Here is a 20,517-nt window from a genome sequence, read left to right as displayed (position 1 = left end):
AATGAAAAACTCTGAGAATAAATAGGGTACACTTTATTCAGTGATAAAATGACACCCTCAAGGGGAGGGAGCATTTATGACAAGGTTAACCTTTTCCTTTTTAAACAGAGATCCAACTCTTTGACACAGCCACCATGTCTAAGTGTTTGATGTCGTAGATTGTTAGTTTACATAAGTACTAAAGATCGGGTTACGTACATGCAGTAGATGTTCATAATTCCATTAGTGGAACAAAGTTAACTTTCAATTATAAATTTGGTAATATGAATCGGAGGAGGTCACCACATACAACATATCACTCATGTGAGGTATGTGTTGGTGCTGCCATCACCAGGCCGAGGACGATGTAGCAGCCAGGGAGAGGGAGGACATGCTCACAGGTTCCACTGGTCTTCGGGCAAACTGGACAGGAAGGTAAGGTGTTGTCTCTCCGCCCGCTGCTTCCCAACTCTCTCCTCCCGACCCTCCACCGTGCAGCTGCTGTCGAATTCACACTTCACTGTAGGGGAAATACTCAAGTTACCCCTCAAACTGACCATTGTGCTGTTCACACGACTGAATACTGTACATACATTGAGACTTATTAGCGGATAAAATACACCGATATAAGTATTATGTTACTGATATGATAGCTTACACAATGGTACGTATTGTATACTAGCCATCCATGCTGATTGCTGGTAGAAACATACATACTAATACATGCAGCTTATGTGAGAAGAAACATAATGCCATGAATACTTTTCATATGGAAGCATGCAAGTATATACATCATGCACATGTTGACATGGCAGGATAGTATAATTATGGTCCGAGAGAATAGCTGGTAAACCATATGCGCTAGAACACACAGAGTTTCGTAAAATCTATCAATTTTATGTAACACGCATATCTACATGACAATGTTTTACATCACCTACCTGTACAGTTTTTTTTTTCATCAATTCACCACTTCAGCCGATCGGGTGGTTGGTCCAGTCAGTGTACAGTAGGAATAGAAACCGGACTCTTAGCAACCCGTGATGAGGATCACACTGGACAAAATCGTTCTCACGTTTGTCTAAGCCAAGCAGTATTCGAACCCTTGACATATTCGTGAGAGATACTGTACGCACGTTACCACTGTACCACCAACACCCACATATTAGTGGGAAGAAGAATGATAGTAGTTTGGCCGTTGTCCACTTTCCTCACTCCCTTTTTAAACAGAGCTGTATTGTTCAGTAATCATGTAGTATCATCAACGTTATTTTAGTGTACGCCGAGGTAATACTATGCTTGTAAAAAATGAAAGGAAAAATACGTGTGATAATAAACCTTTCATATCCTAACTGAAATCGCAGTTTGAATACCATTATTGATAGTCGCTGGATTGACCAATTATCTGCCACACAGACATACACCAGATATCAGATCAGCAAAACGGGGCCTAGAACACATCCTCCACCCCTTATACATCTCCCTCATCCAACTGAAGACACTATGTTGAGTACAGTATCTTGGAGAAAACAATAGATACATAAAAAATAATAATAATTAAAGAAATGAGCTAGGAATACAATATAATGGCACAATGACACATCAGTAAAAAATTAAACAATAAAAACATTGTCATAAGAGCTTAAATGGAGGAAAGAAGTGGATGAGAGTATGGTACTGTAGAGTATTAAGAAATAGAAATTGACTTACAAAACATTTTACCATTGATGCTGAAACTGTAGGAGAGCGGCAAGTTATCTGGTACATCAAAACTACTTGTTGAAAGCTAAACACAAGTAAGTGATGAACTAAAGAAAAGTGTAAAATAAAGTGTAGAATGAAAACGTACGACCAAAAACACCCGAATGGATAATCAGATATGCAGAGCTGATGATATAAAGGTGCAGATCCATATGTCTGGGATGAATGTTGAAGATGCACTAGTGGAGGGATCCTAGATTCAGGAGCACAGAACAATGTGATGAACTTGGAGGAAAAACTCGAGATGACATGAGAAACAGGAGGCTAAAACTAACTTGGCATTCGTAATTTTGAGAGTAGTTCTGAAGACAATGTGTTGAAGAAATTAACAATGTACAGTACAGTAATATCACACTTCAAAAAAAATGGTTTCCGGCATCTTCGTGGTGTAGATTAATATAGTCTTTATATCTTCTATTTTTAATTTCTTTTTACTCCTATAAAGCCTGTCATATGACTAAGCAGCATGGAACGCAAAAATGTATTGTATTAAACACCATTGAATTGATAGCAACAAACTTTGGCCATAAGCGCCTTCATCTAGGACTTAGGTCCTTGATTCAAGGCGCTATAGTTTTCATTTGACCCCTGAAATGATAACTTCTTGCTGAAAACCAGGCATTAGAAGACATCGATAAAAGCTCTAAGTATGCATACACACCCCAGACAAATCGAAACATACCTGTGAAGGACGTCGCAGCTCAGTGATACATGCACTTACATCAATTTCAGAGCTAAAAGACAATACTAAAAGCGCCTATGCAATTAGTAAATGTATACCAAAAGAGAACAGCGGTGAATAGTGTCTAGTCGTACTTTCGGTGCAGCAGAGTCCGGCGGCGGCACAGCGGCCCTCCTGCATCCTGCCACAGGACTTGAGATCCCGGTTGGCGCAGGTAACAGGCACTAGGTTCTCAGCGTGGCACATCCTGGCTTCCCTCGTTCCCAGGAAGCAACCAATTCCTAAAACGCAGCATATCTCTGGCCCCAGGCACCTTCCCTGCAGTCCAGGCCCGCAAGCCGTGCACTGTCCACCACATCCACCACACGTCAGTACAACGAATCTCTCTAAAGCACTTACCATATCTGTCTACCTACATATCCGTTTTGTTTAACTTATAAATCAATGTCTTTACTGTGTCTATCTACGCATTTCTAGATACTTCTACCTTAAGTCTGATATATATATATATATATATATATATATATATATATATATATATATATATATATATATATATATATATATATATATATATATATATATATGTGTGTGTGTGTGTGTGTGTGTGTGTGTGTTTCACTAAAAATCATCCAAAATTTTTATCTATCCTTTTATTTACCTCATTAATTTATTAGTTAAGATAAGAAGTGAATTTCATTCATTCTTGTTATACAAATTGATTATTAACTATTTCACTGAATATAATTTTACATTAAGTGCCATCACATTTCTTAATAATCATGTCGGATTGGGCGATAATACGTGAGAAGAACATATGAACGTGGGGTGGGACTCACTGTGCGGGTGCGGCCAAGCTGTGCTGTGGGACCCGACCTCTTTCCTCCTGGTGGACAGTTGGTGATGAAGCAGGCTGTGGTACTGCCCACAACGGTCATAACACGACAACCACATAACTGCATATCTGCTAGAGAACTACCTCAATAATAATTCATTGGAAACACAACTAGTTCTTAAATCCATGAAAATATATATATATATATATATATATATATATATATATATATATATATATATATATATATATGGTGTGTGTGTGTGTATGTGTATTCTTTATTATTAATACAGGTTATATGAAATATTTTCGGAAATGTTGCTAACTTTGGGATACAAACATACTTTTTTAAGACGTTTTCAGTTACTTAGCAGGCAACAATCAATGTTGAATTGTGAAATGATGCGACGTGTAAAGTCAAGTTCATGACGACTATTTCGTGTTATGGTTTTTATTGCCATCTTAATATCAATGCTAGAAGTCAGTGGTCTTTCTAGTTGATGGCAGTCTGTGAGACCTCTAGTGAATTATCCATTTCGCTGTGACAACTGGATCCCCGGGTGAAATGTTATCACCAGTATAAAGTTTGCTTGTAGTTTTTGCAACACTATGATATATGTAGTTTAAATGCCATTGGAATTTATAATGTGCTAAGAATTATTCTTGTACATGACTGTGGATGATTATCGGGAATATAATTGTCTCAGGTTGAGTATTGAAACCATAAAGTATTATTTTTACCAATATTAGAGTTTGTTATATGTGAATAAACCATCTCTGTATACTTACAGCTGAGGTGCTGGTATATGTTTCCTTGTAATAGTATGTTGCTCTAAAATAATACCACCAGTGTGTGCTCTTGACAAGTATTTAGTGACCATCTTTATTGTCAGTGATGTATAATAATTCCCTTAAAGAGGTATATGTATTGAATGTACCTTAATGGTTAATTGAAGATTTCTTTTACTATTTATCTAGTAAGACCTATTGGTAAGTTTTGTCTAAGTGCTACAGTAATCAGTGATTGAACCTAAACTTTATTGTTGTGAGTAAAGGTTCAACTTGTCATAATATTCAGAGGTGATTTTAATAAATATCGATTCATTAGAATGTGACTATCACCACTCCTTTCTTGTAACAGTTGGCATCTCAGGAAATACCAGAAAGACTCACGTGCCTAACCTCTTGTGTCTACCGCACTACCACTTGTTCATTGTATAAGTTACAGTATATTCTAAAGAAAAGCCTGGGTGGTGGCAGCTTACTATGTAAGTACTGTATATCGTAATTACACGAGTGCGTGAGAATAGAGAGAATGTAGTTTTCCCATGGTTAATCCACTGAACAGAATATAAATAAGTAAAGCTGAGAATAAAGGTAAGAAAGAGGAAATACACAATAAAGAAAAGAAAGACTTAAAAAATAAAGGAAATAAGAGAAACATAACCAAGAAGGTCATATAAGTTATAAAAATAGAAATAAAATAGAAATAATCAACATTATAAAAGTATAACTCTTACAAATGTTGTCAGCTGGTGGGAATATTTTCTTGAACCCTTACAATAACAACATACTCAGCAATATATTTTTACTTTATAATAGTTCTATGTGCCGGACGTGTCTTCCTTTCGCAGCAGTTCATCGAGTGATAAAAACGTGACAGAAGAACTCCTGTATTTCATAGTGGTCTGGAATTATCATTCAAGCAACATACTGTATATGGCAGTACAAAAGACGATGAATGAAAAACTACAATTATCTTGGAACGAAATAACGTATTACTACGACACTGTTGACAAGACTGTTTTTTATTCTTATAAAAAATCATTAAAATACGAAATAAAATCATGAGCATATCTTCAATCAACGGACAAAAGGCAGTAAGGATTCACGAAAATTCTGTGAAAAATTAAGTCCCGTTTGAATAAATCATCTAAAAAATGGTAAAGTTCACACTTCCATATTGTGAAAAAAAATCTTGTATGCACAATATAAAATCTAAATCAATAAGTAACAGTTCTGTCAAGTTTTAGTAAAGCTTTCTATAGAACAAAGGAACAAGTAATCACGTAAACAATAAACTCTAACACGTGATGCCTGGTAGGACAGACAGACAGAACAGTACAGTCCTGTATACCCCATTCAACTTTAACTGGGAAGATTTTAAATTAATAAGAAATATATAAACACAAAAAACAAGTGTGAAATGAAATTTTATTAATTGGTAGGCTATTACAGCAATTCTAACAATACTGTAGTAGAAGCTTGCAGTTGTAACAAACGGGGCCTTCCACAATAACATAAATGCAATACACTTTCATCTCTAGTCATCCGGTCCCCACTCTGGTTTTAATATTAATAAGATTCATTAAATTACTTTAATGCCTACTTGACTTCTAACCAAAATTCCCCCCCCCCTCATGCGTTCCGATCATCCCTGCTTTGGCTTATTTTTTAACGTTGAACTCTAAAATATTTTAACTAGAATGTACAGTGTACTCGTCTATACCCATGTCAGATTTTATGAGAATATCTTTCACCCGAAAGACTTAGAAACCACAATAAGAAAGCCACATACAATTATGCTTATCTCTTCCGTTCTCGTCATAGGAGTAGGTCCGTGTCATACCTTAAAAATCGGTAGCCTGTATATATAATAAAGAGAAAAGTTGTTAATTATTTTCTGCCAAAGTGAATTAGTGATAAAGCGGAAATGTATAAGCTTTATAAGGTATATTATGATACACTCCAAAATGGATGATAATAAGTTATAGTGTCCTCAGTGAGTGACAGCATTTTCTACAGGAAAATTTCTACTGTGGTATGATGTATCATCATCGAGATGATGAGATCAGTTTAATAGTGTCACCCTCGCATCTTTTAAATCTGCCCAACAAAAAATATTAGAAATTTAAACACAATGTCTTGATAGATAGTTAACTAAGTTAGATATTTGTGTGCTTTAATATTTTATGTCCAACACAACTAACTGGTCGCATAGTGTATGTCTGCCGCCAACAAACACATGTAAGACTTTTGTACCATCAAATTATTTTGTGTTATACAGTACTGTATCCCTTTGAAAAATAGTTAGTTAAATGTTATTGTAAATATATTCTAATAACAGAAAAACAGTGTTATTATGTCTCAGTGATTTTCTAATGACCCATATACAGTATTAAATTCCTCTGGATAACTTTGAAACTAATTACTCAATCATATCGTATAATCCTACAAGTGCACATTATTTTACAGAATGGTACGTCCTGTGCAATGACTTTGGTTTAGATATCCGAATTATAAATTATATACTAAGTAACGATATAGTTAAGATATATGTCAGTAAAACATGGTATTGTACATGCAAATGTTAAGTTAAATGTACGGCACATACAGTAGGTGTTATAAGGGACAACACTAGTTTTACTGAGCCCATACAAGAAATTCAAGACATTACTGCCCTTGGTTAGTCTTGTAGTTACATCTACAGTATATACAAATAACCTCTTCATTGTACAGTCGCTGTCAAAAGTTCCCTACCCGTGGTGAAACTGATTAGTCTCCTGAAACTCTGACTGTCGTCTCGTGTGGGTGTGTTGTTTTATCTTCTTGTTTGGGATTATACAATTTAGTGGGTCAGCAGGACGGCAGGCTGGCATGCATTTTGTACTTCAGCCTTTGTACTGTAAAAAGCTATCGAGATGAACCTCGTGAGGTGAAAATGGCTCCCATAAACCTAACGGTCTGGTAGGAACGGTGTGGTTACAACACATTACCTACTAAACCTTCCGTACTCAGTAAGGCAATCGTGGCCAGCATTGCACTCGACCATCTCGATTATTTTATATCCTTGTTACAGCCCAATATAGTGAACTATGACACCAATGGAATCCACCAAACTACCATTTGGAAGAGATCGTGGGTGATTATGCACACGGTCTGCTTGTCTGTCTCGCGAGTGACAAGACTACCATATATAAGTTCAAAATAGCTGTGGACTTTTTCAACTTCAGTGTAAAAAATTGGATGAACTCCAGAGAAATGACTGCTTATGTAAAAATTCAACATTAAAAATAATTAGTGCAAGTGCATAACTATTAGTTTATACGTCGGTTTGTTTGCCGTTGCAGCATGCAATTAGAAAACATCTTTTCTTCTCGATGATCCAATGATATCTCAAAGTATTATAAAAAATCTTTTAGTTTTTCCTAATTTTAGGACCACTGAGTTAGATAAGGAAATGCAGAATAAGATTATAACTGCATACATTCAGCACCTTAACCGTCAAAAAAGACAAACACTTCCTAAAATATTGGATGAAACCATAACGCTCCGGGACCGCCATGCTTACCTGTTGGTTGACGGGTGGGCAGTCACTGAGAGGAGGGATCTTTGGTGTGGTGGCTGAGAGAAGAGAGAGCGTAATGGTCGAGCCACCTCACGCAGGGGACTTATATACTGTACATGGCTAAAGTAGAGAAGCCCACGTGTGGGAGGAGATGTCACCGCGGAGACGAGAGCAGGTAAGAGATTGCGCCGAGTCATTGAGTTTAAAGTTAAAATGAAAAACTTGATTGTCAAAACATGAAATACAATGACAAAATTATTTTATATTTAAAATAATTTTGTCATTGTATTTCATGTTTTGACTATATATATATATATATATATATATATATATATATATATATATATATATATATATATATATATATATATATATATATATATATATATATATATATATATATAGGATCATATGAAGACCCTCCCCCCCAAACCTACTTGGGGGGGAGGGTCTTCATATGATCTAGCCTGGATGGGAGGATCTGACCTGACCAATGACCAAACCTGACCTTACCTGACCTGACGTCACTATGACCACATTTAGTGGTCATAACCTAACCTAACCTAACCTAACCTAACTTAACCTAACCTAACCTAACCTAACTTAACCTAAACTAACCTAATTTAAGCTAAGGTTAGGTTAGGTTAGGTTAGTGGTCATCCTTATGTTGTTTATTTATATTATATGTTGGGGGGGATCTTCATATGAGCGCGACTGGGGGGGGGAGGATCTTCAGTTGGATACTTTGGGGGGAAGATCTTCATATGATCCTATATATATATATATATATATATATATATATATATTTTTTTTTTTTTTTTTTTTTGGAATATAGCACCCAATGGGAAATACAAGTATTTTGTAACCAATCATTGCTGCCACGTTAGAAAGCGTCTGGAATTTCTATTAGTTTATAAATAAGGCATTTTTGTGAATATTGAGAATAGTCTGGCTACCCGTAATCTACATTTAGCCCATTGAAGTGAATATAAACCACTTAGCGATACAAGAAATTGAGTCTCATTAATTGCCTTTCCTGTAAGAGCGTGATATAATTTTAGTTGTGTAAACGGGAGACATCTCACAGCTTTTCTTCACTGTTTGGAAAATATTATACATACGGGTATTAATAAGAATTTTCTAAGAAATCATGTAAAAGTATGCGTATTGTACTGTACCAGTTTGTTTGGTTCCTTTTCATAGCTTACAAATTTTGCAGCAGGGTGATTGGCCAATTTATAAATTCTGACCTTAAGCATTTTATATTGACAGGCGGGGACCACAGAAAGAGAGTGCAGACAGAGTGAGCACAAACGAACATTAACTAGAAAGATTTGTGGAGTTCGTTTGCTGTAAAAGCTGCAAACTATGAAAATTAACCAGACAAACTTAGATATCTCACAGCAGTTACTCGTATGCAACAATATAACCGCTATTTCATAAAAAACAAAAATGTTATGCTGAGGCATAACTTAGTATTATAATTTTTGTGAACTAGGTGTTCTGGTTATTTTCCATTCCAAGTAGCGGTTATTTGGGCAAGTTTGGAGAGATTTTCTTGTATATTTGACGTATTGCCTATGTAAGAATTTTCTAGAATGCATTGCATAATTTTTTATATAAGTTACTTGCGTATTGTAAGCAGGGGAATAATTTCAAATTTGGCTTGGGTGGGGAACACCATTACATGCAAAGAGTAGGGGTCAAAATCCTGCATTGACCTAGAAAACCTTTGACGTGGTGACTGCATAATTAATTACTAAATTGTCATTAAACAGAGTATAGTAAAACGGCTGTGATAAATAAATCCAATATTGTGTTTGAATTTTATTAAGAAAACAATAAAGATATCAGCAAAGCAAACTTTTTTTTTACGAACATCTGGAGTACAACTCTTGAATTATTGACCAAATAATTGTATCAGCTAATATATTGACAAAACTTAATAGTGAAAAAATCATCAGTGAACAAATCAGAATACATATTCAGAATAGGATACATCTTTGACAAAACTCTCGTGAAGGCCATATTACTAAACAACATCTACCCCTTCCGACGAAGAATCTTTACGAAGGTATTGTTCCTTCAAGCGGTATTTTTAAATGCTCGAATCTCTTCCACTTCGTGCGGGATGATTTTTTTTAGATCTGGTAATACTGTCCTCTTCGCTGATGCATTATGGGTCTTGTGTGTGTTTGTTTACCTTCGTTGGCGCCAAATTTAGTATTGTAGCAGCTCTCGTCATGGATATTTTTCCTCCAAAGTCTCCCGGGATTTCTTAGTTTATTTGAGTGGGGAGGAGAAAATTTTGCAAAATAAAAGTACTTGTGAGAAGCTTATGACATTAAAGAAACAAGCATGTTTACGAATTGCAACATGTTTAAATGCTGAGGGATATGGACCTCGGCGATCAGAAGAACAGTTGAAGAAGATTTGGGAACGCATTAAAATAAGGTATATATATATATATATATATATATATATATATATATATATATATATATATATATATATATATATATATATATATATATATATATATATATATATATATATTGTAGCTTAGTAGGTTAGAGGGTGCAGATGATTATAATCTCTGAGACGACTAACGTAATTCAGTTATATGGGAGGTAGAGACTTCTAATTTGGCGTGGGCGAACTTACTATTACTGAGACGGGGGAAGCTGCTGTGAAGTCCTATATATTAGCCAAAATATTGTGTCATATATGCTTAAGGCACATTTTCATTAAATAATCAAACTCCAGCTTCCCGTGAACTTGTTTTATTATGCACCTAATTCAGCCAAATGGAAGTTTACTAAAACGAAATAATGTAATTGGTGATGAAAAATTAGAGCCTGCAGTATTTCACACATTATATCATGATCCACTGTATAAAAGGTGCTTTTGTATGTAATATTACCATCCTTGTGATAATGCCCTCCCAGTGAAATTTGCCTCTACCTATTTTGATATTTTTAGGCATAAACCTCCCCTGTTTATATTTTCCAGATAGAAACACTTATAAAACTGCTAAAAAGTTGCATTAAGTAACTTAAATGGACTTACTTTATTAATATATGCAACATAAAGTTTTGAGATGATTTTCTCCTAGTGAAATTTGCCTCTATCCATTGGAATATTTCTAGGCAAGAACGTCACTAGTTTATATTTTCCTGGCAGAAACTCACTTATAAAACTTATAAAAAGTTTAATAAATTACCGTAAATGTGCTTACCAGATTAATACTAGCGTTAGTAAGATGGGATAACTCCAGCAGCTTGCCTTTGGCAATAACAAATTGAGAGGCAGCACAGCTTTTACGAAAGGCGTAACATGACGGGTCACAGCTTTTGCTCTGTCATAATATGAGCCGTAAAACCAATAATGTATAAAAAAAATACATTTGTAAAATTACCACTACGTGTTTCTTTGTACTTTAATCGTACTGATGATAAATATTCAATAAAACTAACAAAATAATTATGAAGAGGGTGACGAAAAGCAGCTCATAGCTACCTCTTCAAAGTTAGGTGCAATTAGTTCGTTTTTGGCCACCACACTCTTTCGTGCGCTGCACTAAAAGGTTCTTCGCATTTAAACATACGGCTTTCGACATGAAGATATTCTTCAAGGGAAGATGTTGTTTAATAATATGGTCGTCTTATAGTGGCTATTAACTGTTCTTACACCAGAGGGTAACGGCGATACTTCAGTCGAGCAAAATTATCAACCAGTTCTTCCGTATCGAATAATTTAACCATTTTCTGCTCATTACCCATTAAAAGTAGGCTGGAAAGGCGGTCATCACCCGTTGTTGTTCTCAGGTAATCTTTGACGCGTTTTAGCAATGAAAAAATCTTTCATTGCCCGCAGTAGTAAACGGAAAGGCCAATAAGTATTCGTAACAAATTGAGTACTCCAGAAAAAGCAATCTATAAAGCTAACAAGGAAATATTTGTTATTGTGTTAGTTGGAGAGGTCTACTAGGTCCTTGTGTAACTAGTAGAACACTCTTATCTTTTATTTTTAATGTTATGGTCGAAAATAAGGTGTGACTGGCGTCAAGAAGTTATTTATGCTGTGGTGTATAATGGGTCTGGCTCTAGGGTTGCTTGTTAGTGTTGGTCAAAAGGAGGTGTAATTAAGGATGTGTTACATGTTTATTGTTTACTGTACAGTAGTTCTGGCTCTTGGGGGTTATAGAGAAGGCTTTTAGGTCACCAGTTGTGTGATCTTGTGGTGTCCTCTGTCTTTAGTTGAGTATATATCTCGTGTTCTATGACTTCTAGTTTGTACCATACTCCCTGTGCTTGTCTGTATGTTCTATGTTTAATGGCAAAATGTTGTATTTTTCGTGAAGCTCTTTTATTTTGGTTGTGTTTGGGGGACGTTGTTTGGAGGCTCTGCGGATGGCTTTGTTTTGTGTTGCCTGGAATTTTAATTGGTTGGTAAGGCTGATCGTGTTTAATGGTATTGGCGGGTATTCTTAGTTTTGTAAGCTGTATTTGGGCTAGTCTATTACGCTCTGTTATGTGTTTATTTATTCCGGTTCTTGTTATTGTCAGCCTCAGTATTTTTCCTTCGTTTGAGTATTGTATTTCTTCGTTGTTTACTGTGATTGGTGCTGGGTTTATCCTTGAAATGTGTATGATTTTCAGTTTATGTGTATTAGTTTTTATTTTCCATTTCTTCTCGTAATTATTGATTTGTATTATGGAGCGAGCTGTTTTTAACGCCATCATCTGTTTGGCCTTGCTTGGATGGCGGATGATCTGGGTGACATCATCAGCATATGCAATGTATTCACCGTGAATTGGTGGCGGCATGTCTGAAGTGTAGATTGTGTAAAGAGTTGGGGATGAGTTACTTCCTTGTGGTACTCCACTATAAAGTCTGAAGCTTGGGCCTGTGTGATTGCCTATTATAATGTGTGCTTCTCTATGGTCTAAGAAATTACAAAGACGAGAGGTGAAAGTATTAGGGATTTCTTGATTGGTTATTTTATATTTGAGTCCTTGGTGCCAGACCTTATCGAACGCGTTTGCCACATCTCTTAAAGCTATGTTGCACTATTCTTAATTATGCATTGCATTTGCTATATTTTCGTACATAAGGGCTATGGCTGTGTTTGTTCCTCAATGTTTCCTTAATCCGTCTTGTCTAGGGTTGTATTTGTATTCTAGTTCCAGGTGTGTTCTTAATCTTGGTCTTGTTTGGGGATTGCTTGCCACTTCGCCTTTAGGCTATTTCGGCTTGGTGTCTTTAGTTAAGATCGGAAAGAAGAAGGAAGATGTAGGGATTAAGCGAGGAAAATATAAGTATATGTGGAGTTTAAAGGAATCAGGGCTCAACCAGATCGCTACATGAAGTTTTTTTATTATTTCGTATGTTTATCATTGGGTCGTAAGACCTTTGATTTTATTTTTTTTTCGTTTTGTCTGCTTTAACTTTCCAGTGTGCAGGTTTTTTTTGCGGTTTTCTACCTTTCTTAGCTACTTTTCTGTGACTATACAATAAATGCAAGTGGTTTTAATTTTAGTAATATAGGAGAAGAAACGGTTAGTAAAGATAGTGCTGCTTATAAGAAGGTTATGTGTCCATGTGGTTGGAGAATCTTACCAGGTTCTCTTGAAGCTGGTGGATTTTTTATTTTTTATTTTTTTTAATAGTAACGCGAGTTTAGATTTATAATAATAATAATAATAATAATAATAATAATAATAATAATAATAAAAATAATAATTAACAGTTTATTGAAAGAGCATGACAGCCGGAAGGTTGAAAATATACAGTTACATATATAATTGGGGAATGGGTCTCTTGATTTACAAATAATATACAAGTAACATAAGTGATACAAATATGATATATAATAACTAGGTGGGGAGAAGGTCATACAACAGGGCATTTCAACATAGTGACAGTGCAAAAAGGTAACATTGACCTGCGTAGGTCGCCGGTTGGAGAGTAGTCCGTTGCTGACAGGGCGAATTTGTTGTCATCTGGACGGTTGGCGATGACTTCTGATACTTACGTGGCGACTTCTGTCGGCAAGGAACAGACCAGGGCGACGTACTTCTGCTCGTCTGTGGCTGTTGAGCCGGTGAAAGTTGCCTCCACATGTACTAGCCAGTCTTCAATGTTGTGATTGAAGACTGGAAGAGAGATCCGTTTCTCGTCCATCCTGTGAATGCGTCACTCCGTGGGTCACCAATTGTAGCGTATTGTATGTGGCTAGTAGTCAAAATTCCCTTTCTTATGTGTCAATTTTCTCTTTCTTAGGCCCATACACATGTACATAAAGGATATCTCGCACTTATGATGGAGGGAAGAAAGGAAACTCACAACAACGTTCTCTTTACCTAAATTGTATCTACAGTGCAATAAGATGCAGAGGAGGTGCTGTGTTGTAGAGAAGCTTGTTGAGAGGAGGTCTTGTCGGCTTGAGAGCGTGGAGTAGAATGACCTTCATGGACTGACTGACTCAAGGCGAGTGACAGGGAAGGTTCAGAGGAAGGATAAAGGTGGGATGGAAGGGAATTGTAAAGGGAGAGAAAGGTGCTGTGGTAGACACAGCTTGCGTGAGGGTGATGGGGCATTATATTCAAGCCTCTGTGTGGGTGTGTCCAAAATAACTCGAAAACGGTTTGCGGTTTTGCATTGAAACTGATAGGCTTGATCATCATGTGGCAAACTTTTGGTGTAAGAAATCGCACCAAACTGACCAAGTGTTGCAATGGTAAAGTTTTGTCCATTGATAACAGGTAGAGTTTTCGGGCGTAAAGGGAAACGGTGATACATGAAATAACAATGACAGTGTCCCTAGTTCGGTATTTTCTCCACCAAGGTTTACTTTTGAGTTTCTACTTACTTTTAATTTAATTCTCCGGACTTTTTTTTTATTGTTCTTAAAAAAAGTCACTAATCCTTTATAGTGTCTATTAATGTTTTTTCTAAAGCATGAACTGAAAAATTATGAAACAGGAATCCCAGTGCGTTTTCTTGCCAGAAAAGTAGTATATAAGGAAACAGTTAAAGATTTTAGGGAGTTATGTGGTAGGAGAGGAGAGTTTCCTCATACCTCACTCTGGTAAAGGACCCGCTTATTGCATGTTTAAGATTAATGGGGCTGAAAACTGGTAAAACCTTGTAAATATGGCAAGAAAGATGTTCAGCAGGCCTTTCCCAGTAAACAGTGATTGATAGCATTAGACAATCTCACTAAATGTTTAATTTTAAAGGAGACAAACTCATAAATTTATGGAAAAGGGAAAAGCTCCCTCAGCTTCAGAACCTGACATAACATAGGTTAGCTTAACCTGACCTAATTGTAGCTTACCCTGACTTAAGCTAGTGTAACTTAACCTGGCATAACCTAAAATAACATCCTGACCTACATATACACACACTGGGACGTCTTCATTATTCGGTATAATTATACTAAGGTTTTCGTTAGTTCAATGATATTTTGTTCTGCTAACTGTTAAACCCAACAATTTCATCCCATGCGTTTATATTTCAAGGACTTATATAAGCTCTTATGTGAAAACTGTATTGTGAAATTTTCAGTTTTAAACTTTTTTACAACATATTTTGTAATCCGAAATGTAATGCTGTGATTTACACAGTTCTTGGCTAGAAACACTAATTATAATTAACACCTGTCATACTATTTTTATTGATTATTAATATAATTATTATCAGATCCACACGCACTACGTAGTGTACACATCCCTCGTCAAACATAATACAGAGAGCGTTGATGAAGTTCGTGCCTGGCCCGGTGTGTGAGCACCACCTGTCTGTTGGCTCCATTTGGTCCAGGTCTGGCAGTGATGTATGACAAGGATCGTCCAGTCAGGACAGTAATCAACTTTCCATTTGTCAATTCGTTCATTCGTCTTGATATATTTAATCTATATCCAGTTACCACTTTCTTGAAATTGAAGCTAGGCACTCCTCTTTTCAACCCTAAACCTGATTATTCTTTATTCATGAAAGTAAGAAAAGTGAGGCCTTCAGTAATGGACTCCGCATTATTGTTTGTGTAGTTGTCTTCTAAAGCGATGACCCACACGTTGTATGTCTGTTAAATACAAATAATTATGGTGTCCCCCAACGCCTAACCAGATCGTTAATGCAAAACTAGTCTTAAAACTAAAATTGATCATAATCTTTCCGAATATGGACTATTAATACATATTTTATTTCGCAACAAATGAAAGTGGTATAAAATAATAATAAAAATTATCCTTCATACTAAAAATGACGTTACATTCCGAGTTACAGTAAGCTACGATACCCCCCACAACCGCACCTAAGTGACCTGTGATGACCTGACCACAGTAGGGTCAAGACCCATTTAGGCGCTGCTCCTGCTGAGCAGCTCTCCCCCTTGGCCAATGTTCGGCCCATTCCCCACGTCCCTCTCCCCGACCCATCCTCACCACCGGGATATCAACATAATCAAAAGTGACATTTCGTTTCAGAAAGAAGTGGAAACAGTGTTGAACAGTTATGAACAGTGTTTAAGCCAGTGAATTCAGCACTAGACAGTACCAGTGAAAACCGTGACTCACCAGTGAGATAAGCACCCCTGGGAACTGACCGCCATCTCCTGACAAGGAGGTGCTAATCAGTCCGCCGCAAAGGAACGACAGTGAATTAACCAGCAACTGAAATAACAACACCACCCAGTAGGGTGAGGATAAATCAACGCTACCAAATACCTTCAACGATGAACTACCATGGGTTCAAACACTGTATCGTGTGTGGGTGGAGAGTGCCTGCGAGCCAAAGGCCCTGTCTCCCTTGTGGTCACGCTCGGCCATGTGGTGAGGTTTGTTCCTGAAACCCCCTCCTCATAGTGTCTGGCTGATTTGGTTCTGCCAGAGCTTCCAAGGAATTGACTTGTCTGTGTCCCGGCTAGACAGAGATACTGTAAGAACAAATTGAGAACAATAAAAGTGTTTATAAAAACACAGAATGCCTCCTGTACCTTGGTCCCCCGACACCACCTCCTCCTTGGGGTCCATCATGGCCTCCTCACCGCTAATACGCTTGCAGATGCCAGTCTCCTTTGTCACTCTAAGAGATTTATGCCTCCCAACCACCCTGACTTCTCGGGTGCAAGGCAGTCTCAGCCTCTACAGCATGGTGCCTCAGTCAGTCTATAACCATTTTGGGTTGTTCAGGAGACCCAGCTACTCAGCTTTTTTCGCTCTGCTGATGCACTTCCACGATCAAATGAGCGACTGTGAGTGTGGAGGCCTTGACACCAACGGAGGATGGCTTTCAACAGTTCAGTCCAGGAACAAGCGGAGGCCGAAAAGGCAGAAAAGCAAGAGACACTCTGACTACAGCCTCAAGCCCCATGAGTGGGTCTCTTCCCTAAAGAAGGCTGCATCACCTGAACAAGTATCTCTGGCTGGAACGATGCAGAACAAAACGCAGAACAGAGTTTCAGTTCAGAGTCGGTACACGAATCATGTTCGATTAGGAAACGACCCAGCAGTCATACAGGGATCTCCTCACCCGACTGTATAAAGAGGGAATAACCGCCGGAACACAATCATCACAACCATCCGGGCAGAAAACCAGTAATCTTAATCATGAGGGGCTCGACCAGTACTGAACCCCTACACTACTAGAAGCTCATCCTACTACATCAGAAGGACAGAAGCGACTCAGGGCAGAATGCAGTCATTACAGACTAGGTTGACGCCAGAAGACCCACCCAAGACCATTTCGAGTCCGTAAGTCCTATCGGACTCTGAAGGTAACTCTCTATCAGCCCCTAACCGGAGAGGTGTTACTGCAATTTGCTCAGCACTGGGGCCATATGGCCCGGTTATGCCCCCTCGACTAAAGCGTGATATGGTCTCTGCTCAAGGCAACATGCAACGCAGGATTTGCAGAGAGAATAGGCCACTCCGAAAGTGTCATCAACAGAAGTGTATTAACTGCAAAACGGTTGGGTTCCTGTATGGCACCCTGACTGTTCTAGAGGCTCCTGCTTTTGTGGCGCCAGACCCGCCACCCAGGGCGGGTCTCAAAACACTATTGCTGCTAGCCTTGCCTAAAGAGACTCCTACAACCAACCCTAGCCCTTACTCCCCTAGCTCAGGATCATCCACCCCAGCAGTCATCGAAAAGATCAATAAAGTGTTGACATACAGACATTTTCATTCTGACTAGAGTGGCTGTGACTTTACTCCGTGAACACACTGACGTGAAGAGATCAATGATTAGAAAAATTAAATTTAAAAGAACTCAAGCTATGTTTTTACGAGGCTCAAACCCCAGAATGTTGAGGCCTCTGTGATACACTAAAGGAAAAAACACCACCAACACAGTGCGCAGCAGCTACACGGAAAAATTACAGTCAAACTGAAGACGTTCAGATGTCAAGAAAATTTTTCAGATCTGGAAACTCAAGACCACACCCGGAACTGCGTGTCCACAGAGGAAATTAGTGATACTGGTAACAGTTCTGCTGATACCTCTATGGACATGGTCCGGTGAAGATGAACAAACACAAACAGAAAGAAAATGGTACGGTGATGTCGAGTGCTAACCAAAGTGTGTTGTTGTCTGCCACTGAAAGAATACAACAATTGTTGAGCCGTACATACTCAGAAATGTTTCAAAAAGGTGAACTGGCCTACTACCTGCCGAAAGGTTGAGCGGCACTGGAAAAGAACGATATCATATAGTGCCTTTTAGCTAAAATACATTTCATGGCCTGGCCAGTGTTAATACCAGACAAAGAGATACACAGAGCGGTAGAAAGTGATGAGTTGGAACATCTCATCCATGAAAACGATACCCTGACCTACACCCACAAAGTTGTGACTTTTTTTTTTTTTTTTTTATCGATATTGTGTGTCTGCAGGGAGTATCTCACAATATTATTACCCAGTCACCCCAGTGTAGCATGTTATGATCCTAGTTCTCTACTCACTCATGTTTGATATTATGTTAAGAAGTCACTCCCACATGTACCTCTTGTATCCAGACTTCAACCAGTACCATGGGATCACACACTATCACACTGGGCAGCTCCACACTCAACGTGCTAAACGCCTATGCTCCCTCAAATCAGCTTCAGTACACAGATCTCCCAGACTTTTTACACACTGAGCCACTGTCTGATGGGTGAGGCTGAATACTAGACACAGAGGTGGGTGACTCCACCACTACTTTTTTGACTGGTGGAGACTTATCCTTCTCAGCGCACTTCAAGATGTTTGGAATTATAGGTATGTGAACCAATGCATCTATGGCAGGGGGCTGGGCCGATGTATTGGCTTTAATCTATCGCCACAACTCCGCCAGCTCTGATGTTGTCACCTGATCTTATGTCTGACCACAGCCAATCAAGCTGGTATACATGCCAGCCAGCGGCACTTTACTGGTGATAAACTCAACAGACGGCCGAGGAATCACAGTCAAGCAAGAACATGAAGACAGTTCATGAACTTCATCCGCAGCTGGTACAAGGACTACAAGCCCTGACCGCAACTATGGCAAAGTTCCGCGACGATCTGATAGATGGGACTTATGCAGCACTGTTACGAACCACGCCACCAGTGTCGAGATCTACCTACCCAGCACTACGAACCACGCCATCTATTGTCCTGATCTACCTACAGCACCACGAGCAACGCCATCTAAGGGACGAAACACGAGTATGACTCGTCTTAGTTACCACCTCCGGGTTTCCTTCTCATATCCTGGTTGTTGCGTCACCTCCTCAAAGTCTTTTGTCAGCTCCAGTTCGAGGAGATTCAGTTCACTCTGGGAAGTGACCACAGGATCACCTATCCTGAAACCTACGGCACAGTGACTACCTACCGTCTTCTACAATACTCAGTACTCGTCAGTCCATCTCAGCTCCATAGTGATCTTAATCTTATATTGCCTCCCCTCCCTTGCTTCACGATTGTTTTATGTTGTATAAATATGTATATACTGTTAATGTTTAGGTTAAGTATGGTTAAGGGTAATTTATAAACTGAATATTTTGTTAAGAATTTATGGTACTATTATACAACGAAAACTCATGACAACTTGTCTACCTTTTATAGTCCGATTGTCTTTGTTTTTTATTGTTGCCTGTTGGGATCTGGGTAGACTTTTAACTATATTCTAAATCCCAACTCGTAACAATACTTCACCAACAAAGCCTGAACCAACACATCCTCAGCAAAGCCTGGAAAGACATAAAGACAATCAGAGGTAAAAATAGTAGACACGTTCCCATCCAAACCCTCTGCAAAAAAGTCGAATGAGCTAATAACAAAGTGGGCCTGTGTCTAGCTAAGACATGTTACCACAGGACCCGTGGACCCTTGGATGCGAAGTCTGTAGAGAGAAGTAATCTTATTAGCTTTATGCTGGCAAACAGCACGATGAGTGTGATGTGTTCCATATACTGGTGGGAGTTGACGCCGCCCCTGCCAGGGGTAGGCTCCACTTCCCCTGGAGGACGGAGTCACCTACAACATCGTTAGACTACTAAGGCGCGTGCCAGTAACCATTGTTGGTATATTGTACAATATGAGTCATGCCGAGGGCCAACTACCCACATCATGGACTGGCAGGTCGGTTAAATAATTAATATCGAAACCAGGACACAGCCTGATGCTTTTCGTCCCATATCACTAACCAGCGTTTGTGTAAAACCTTTTGGAGAGGATGGTTCTTGGCAGACTTATATAGAATCAGGAGAACACATGTCTCCTAACATAAAATGGCTTCACCCATGGTAAAGGTGTACATAATTGCATCACCACATTCCTAACTGTGCATGGTGATGAAAGGCACAGATACACCACATTTCTTGACCTAAAAGTTGTATTTGATATTGCCAATAGGCAACTGATATTTTACGAACCAGCCAAAATG

At 38.3% G+C, this 20,517-nt stretch overlaps 1 protein-coding gene across 1 annotated transcript; it reads right to left on the bottom strand.

Annotated features, from left to right (window-relative positions):
• Window positions 1-18: 18 nt before the first annotated feature.
• LOC121872722 (oxytocin-neurophysin 1-like) lies at window positions 19-3,384 on the bottom strand. The gene is made up of 3 exons (XM_042375735.1): window positions 3,262-3,384; window positions 2,557-2,767; window positions 19-499 (listed from the first exon to the last, which is right to left on the bottom strand). The coding sequence occupies exons 1-3, from the start codon at window positions 3,382-3,384 to the stop codon at window positions 375-377; spliced, it is 459 nt and encodes a 152-aa protein (XP_042231669.1). The 3' UTR covers window positions 19-374.
• Window positions 3,385-20,517: the final 17,133 nt, after the last annotated feature.

This window comes from Homarus americanus, unplaced genomic scaffold, assembly GCF_018991925.1.
Source record: "Homarus americanus isolate GMGI-L3 unplaced genomic scaffold, GMGI_Hamer_2.0 scaffold39155, whole genome shotgun sequence".
NCBI lineage: Eukaryota > Metazoa > Arthropoda > Malacostraca > Decapoda > Nephropidae > Homarus > Homarus americanus.
Note: the sequence above shows the minus strand (reverse complement) of the source record. Positions and strands in the feature narration are given on the sequence as shown.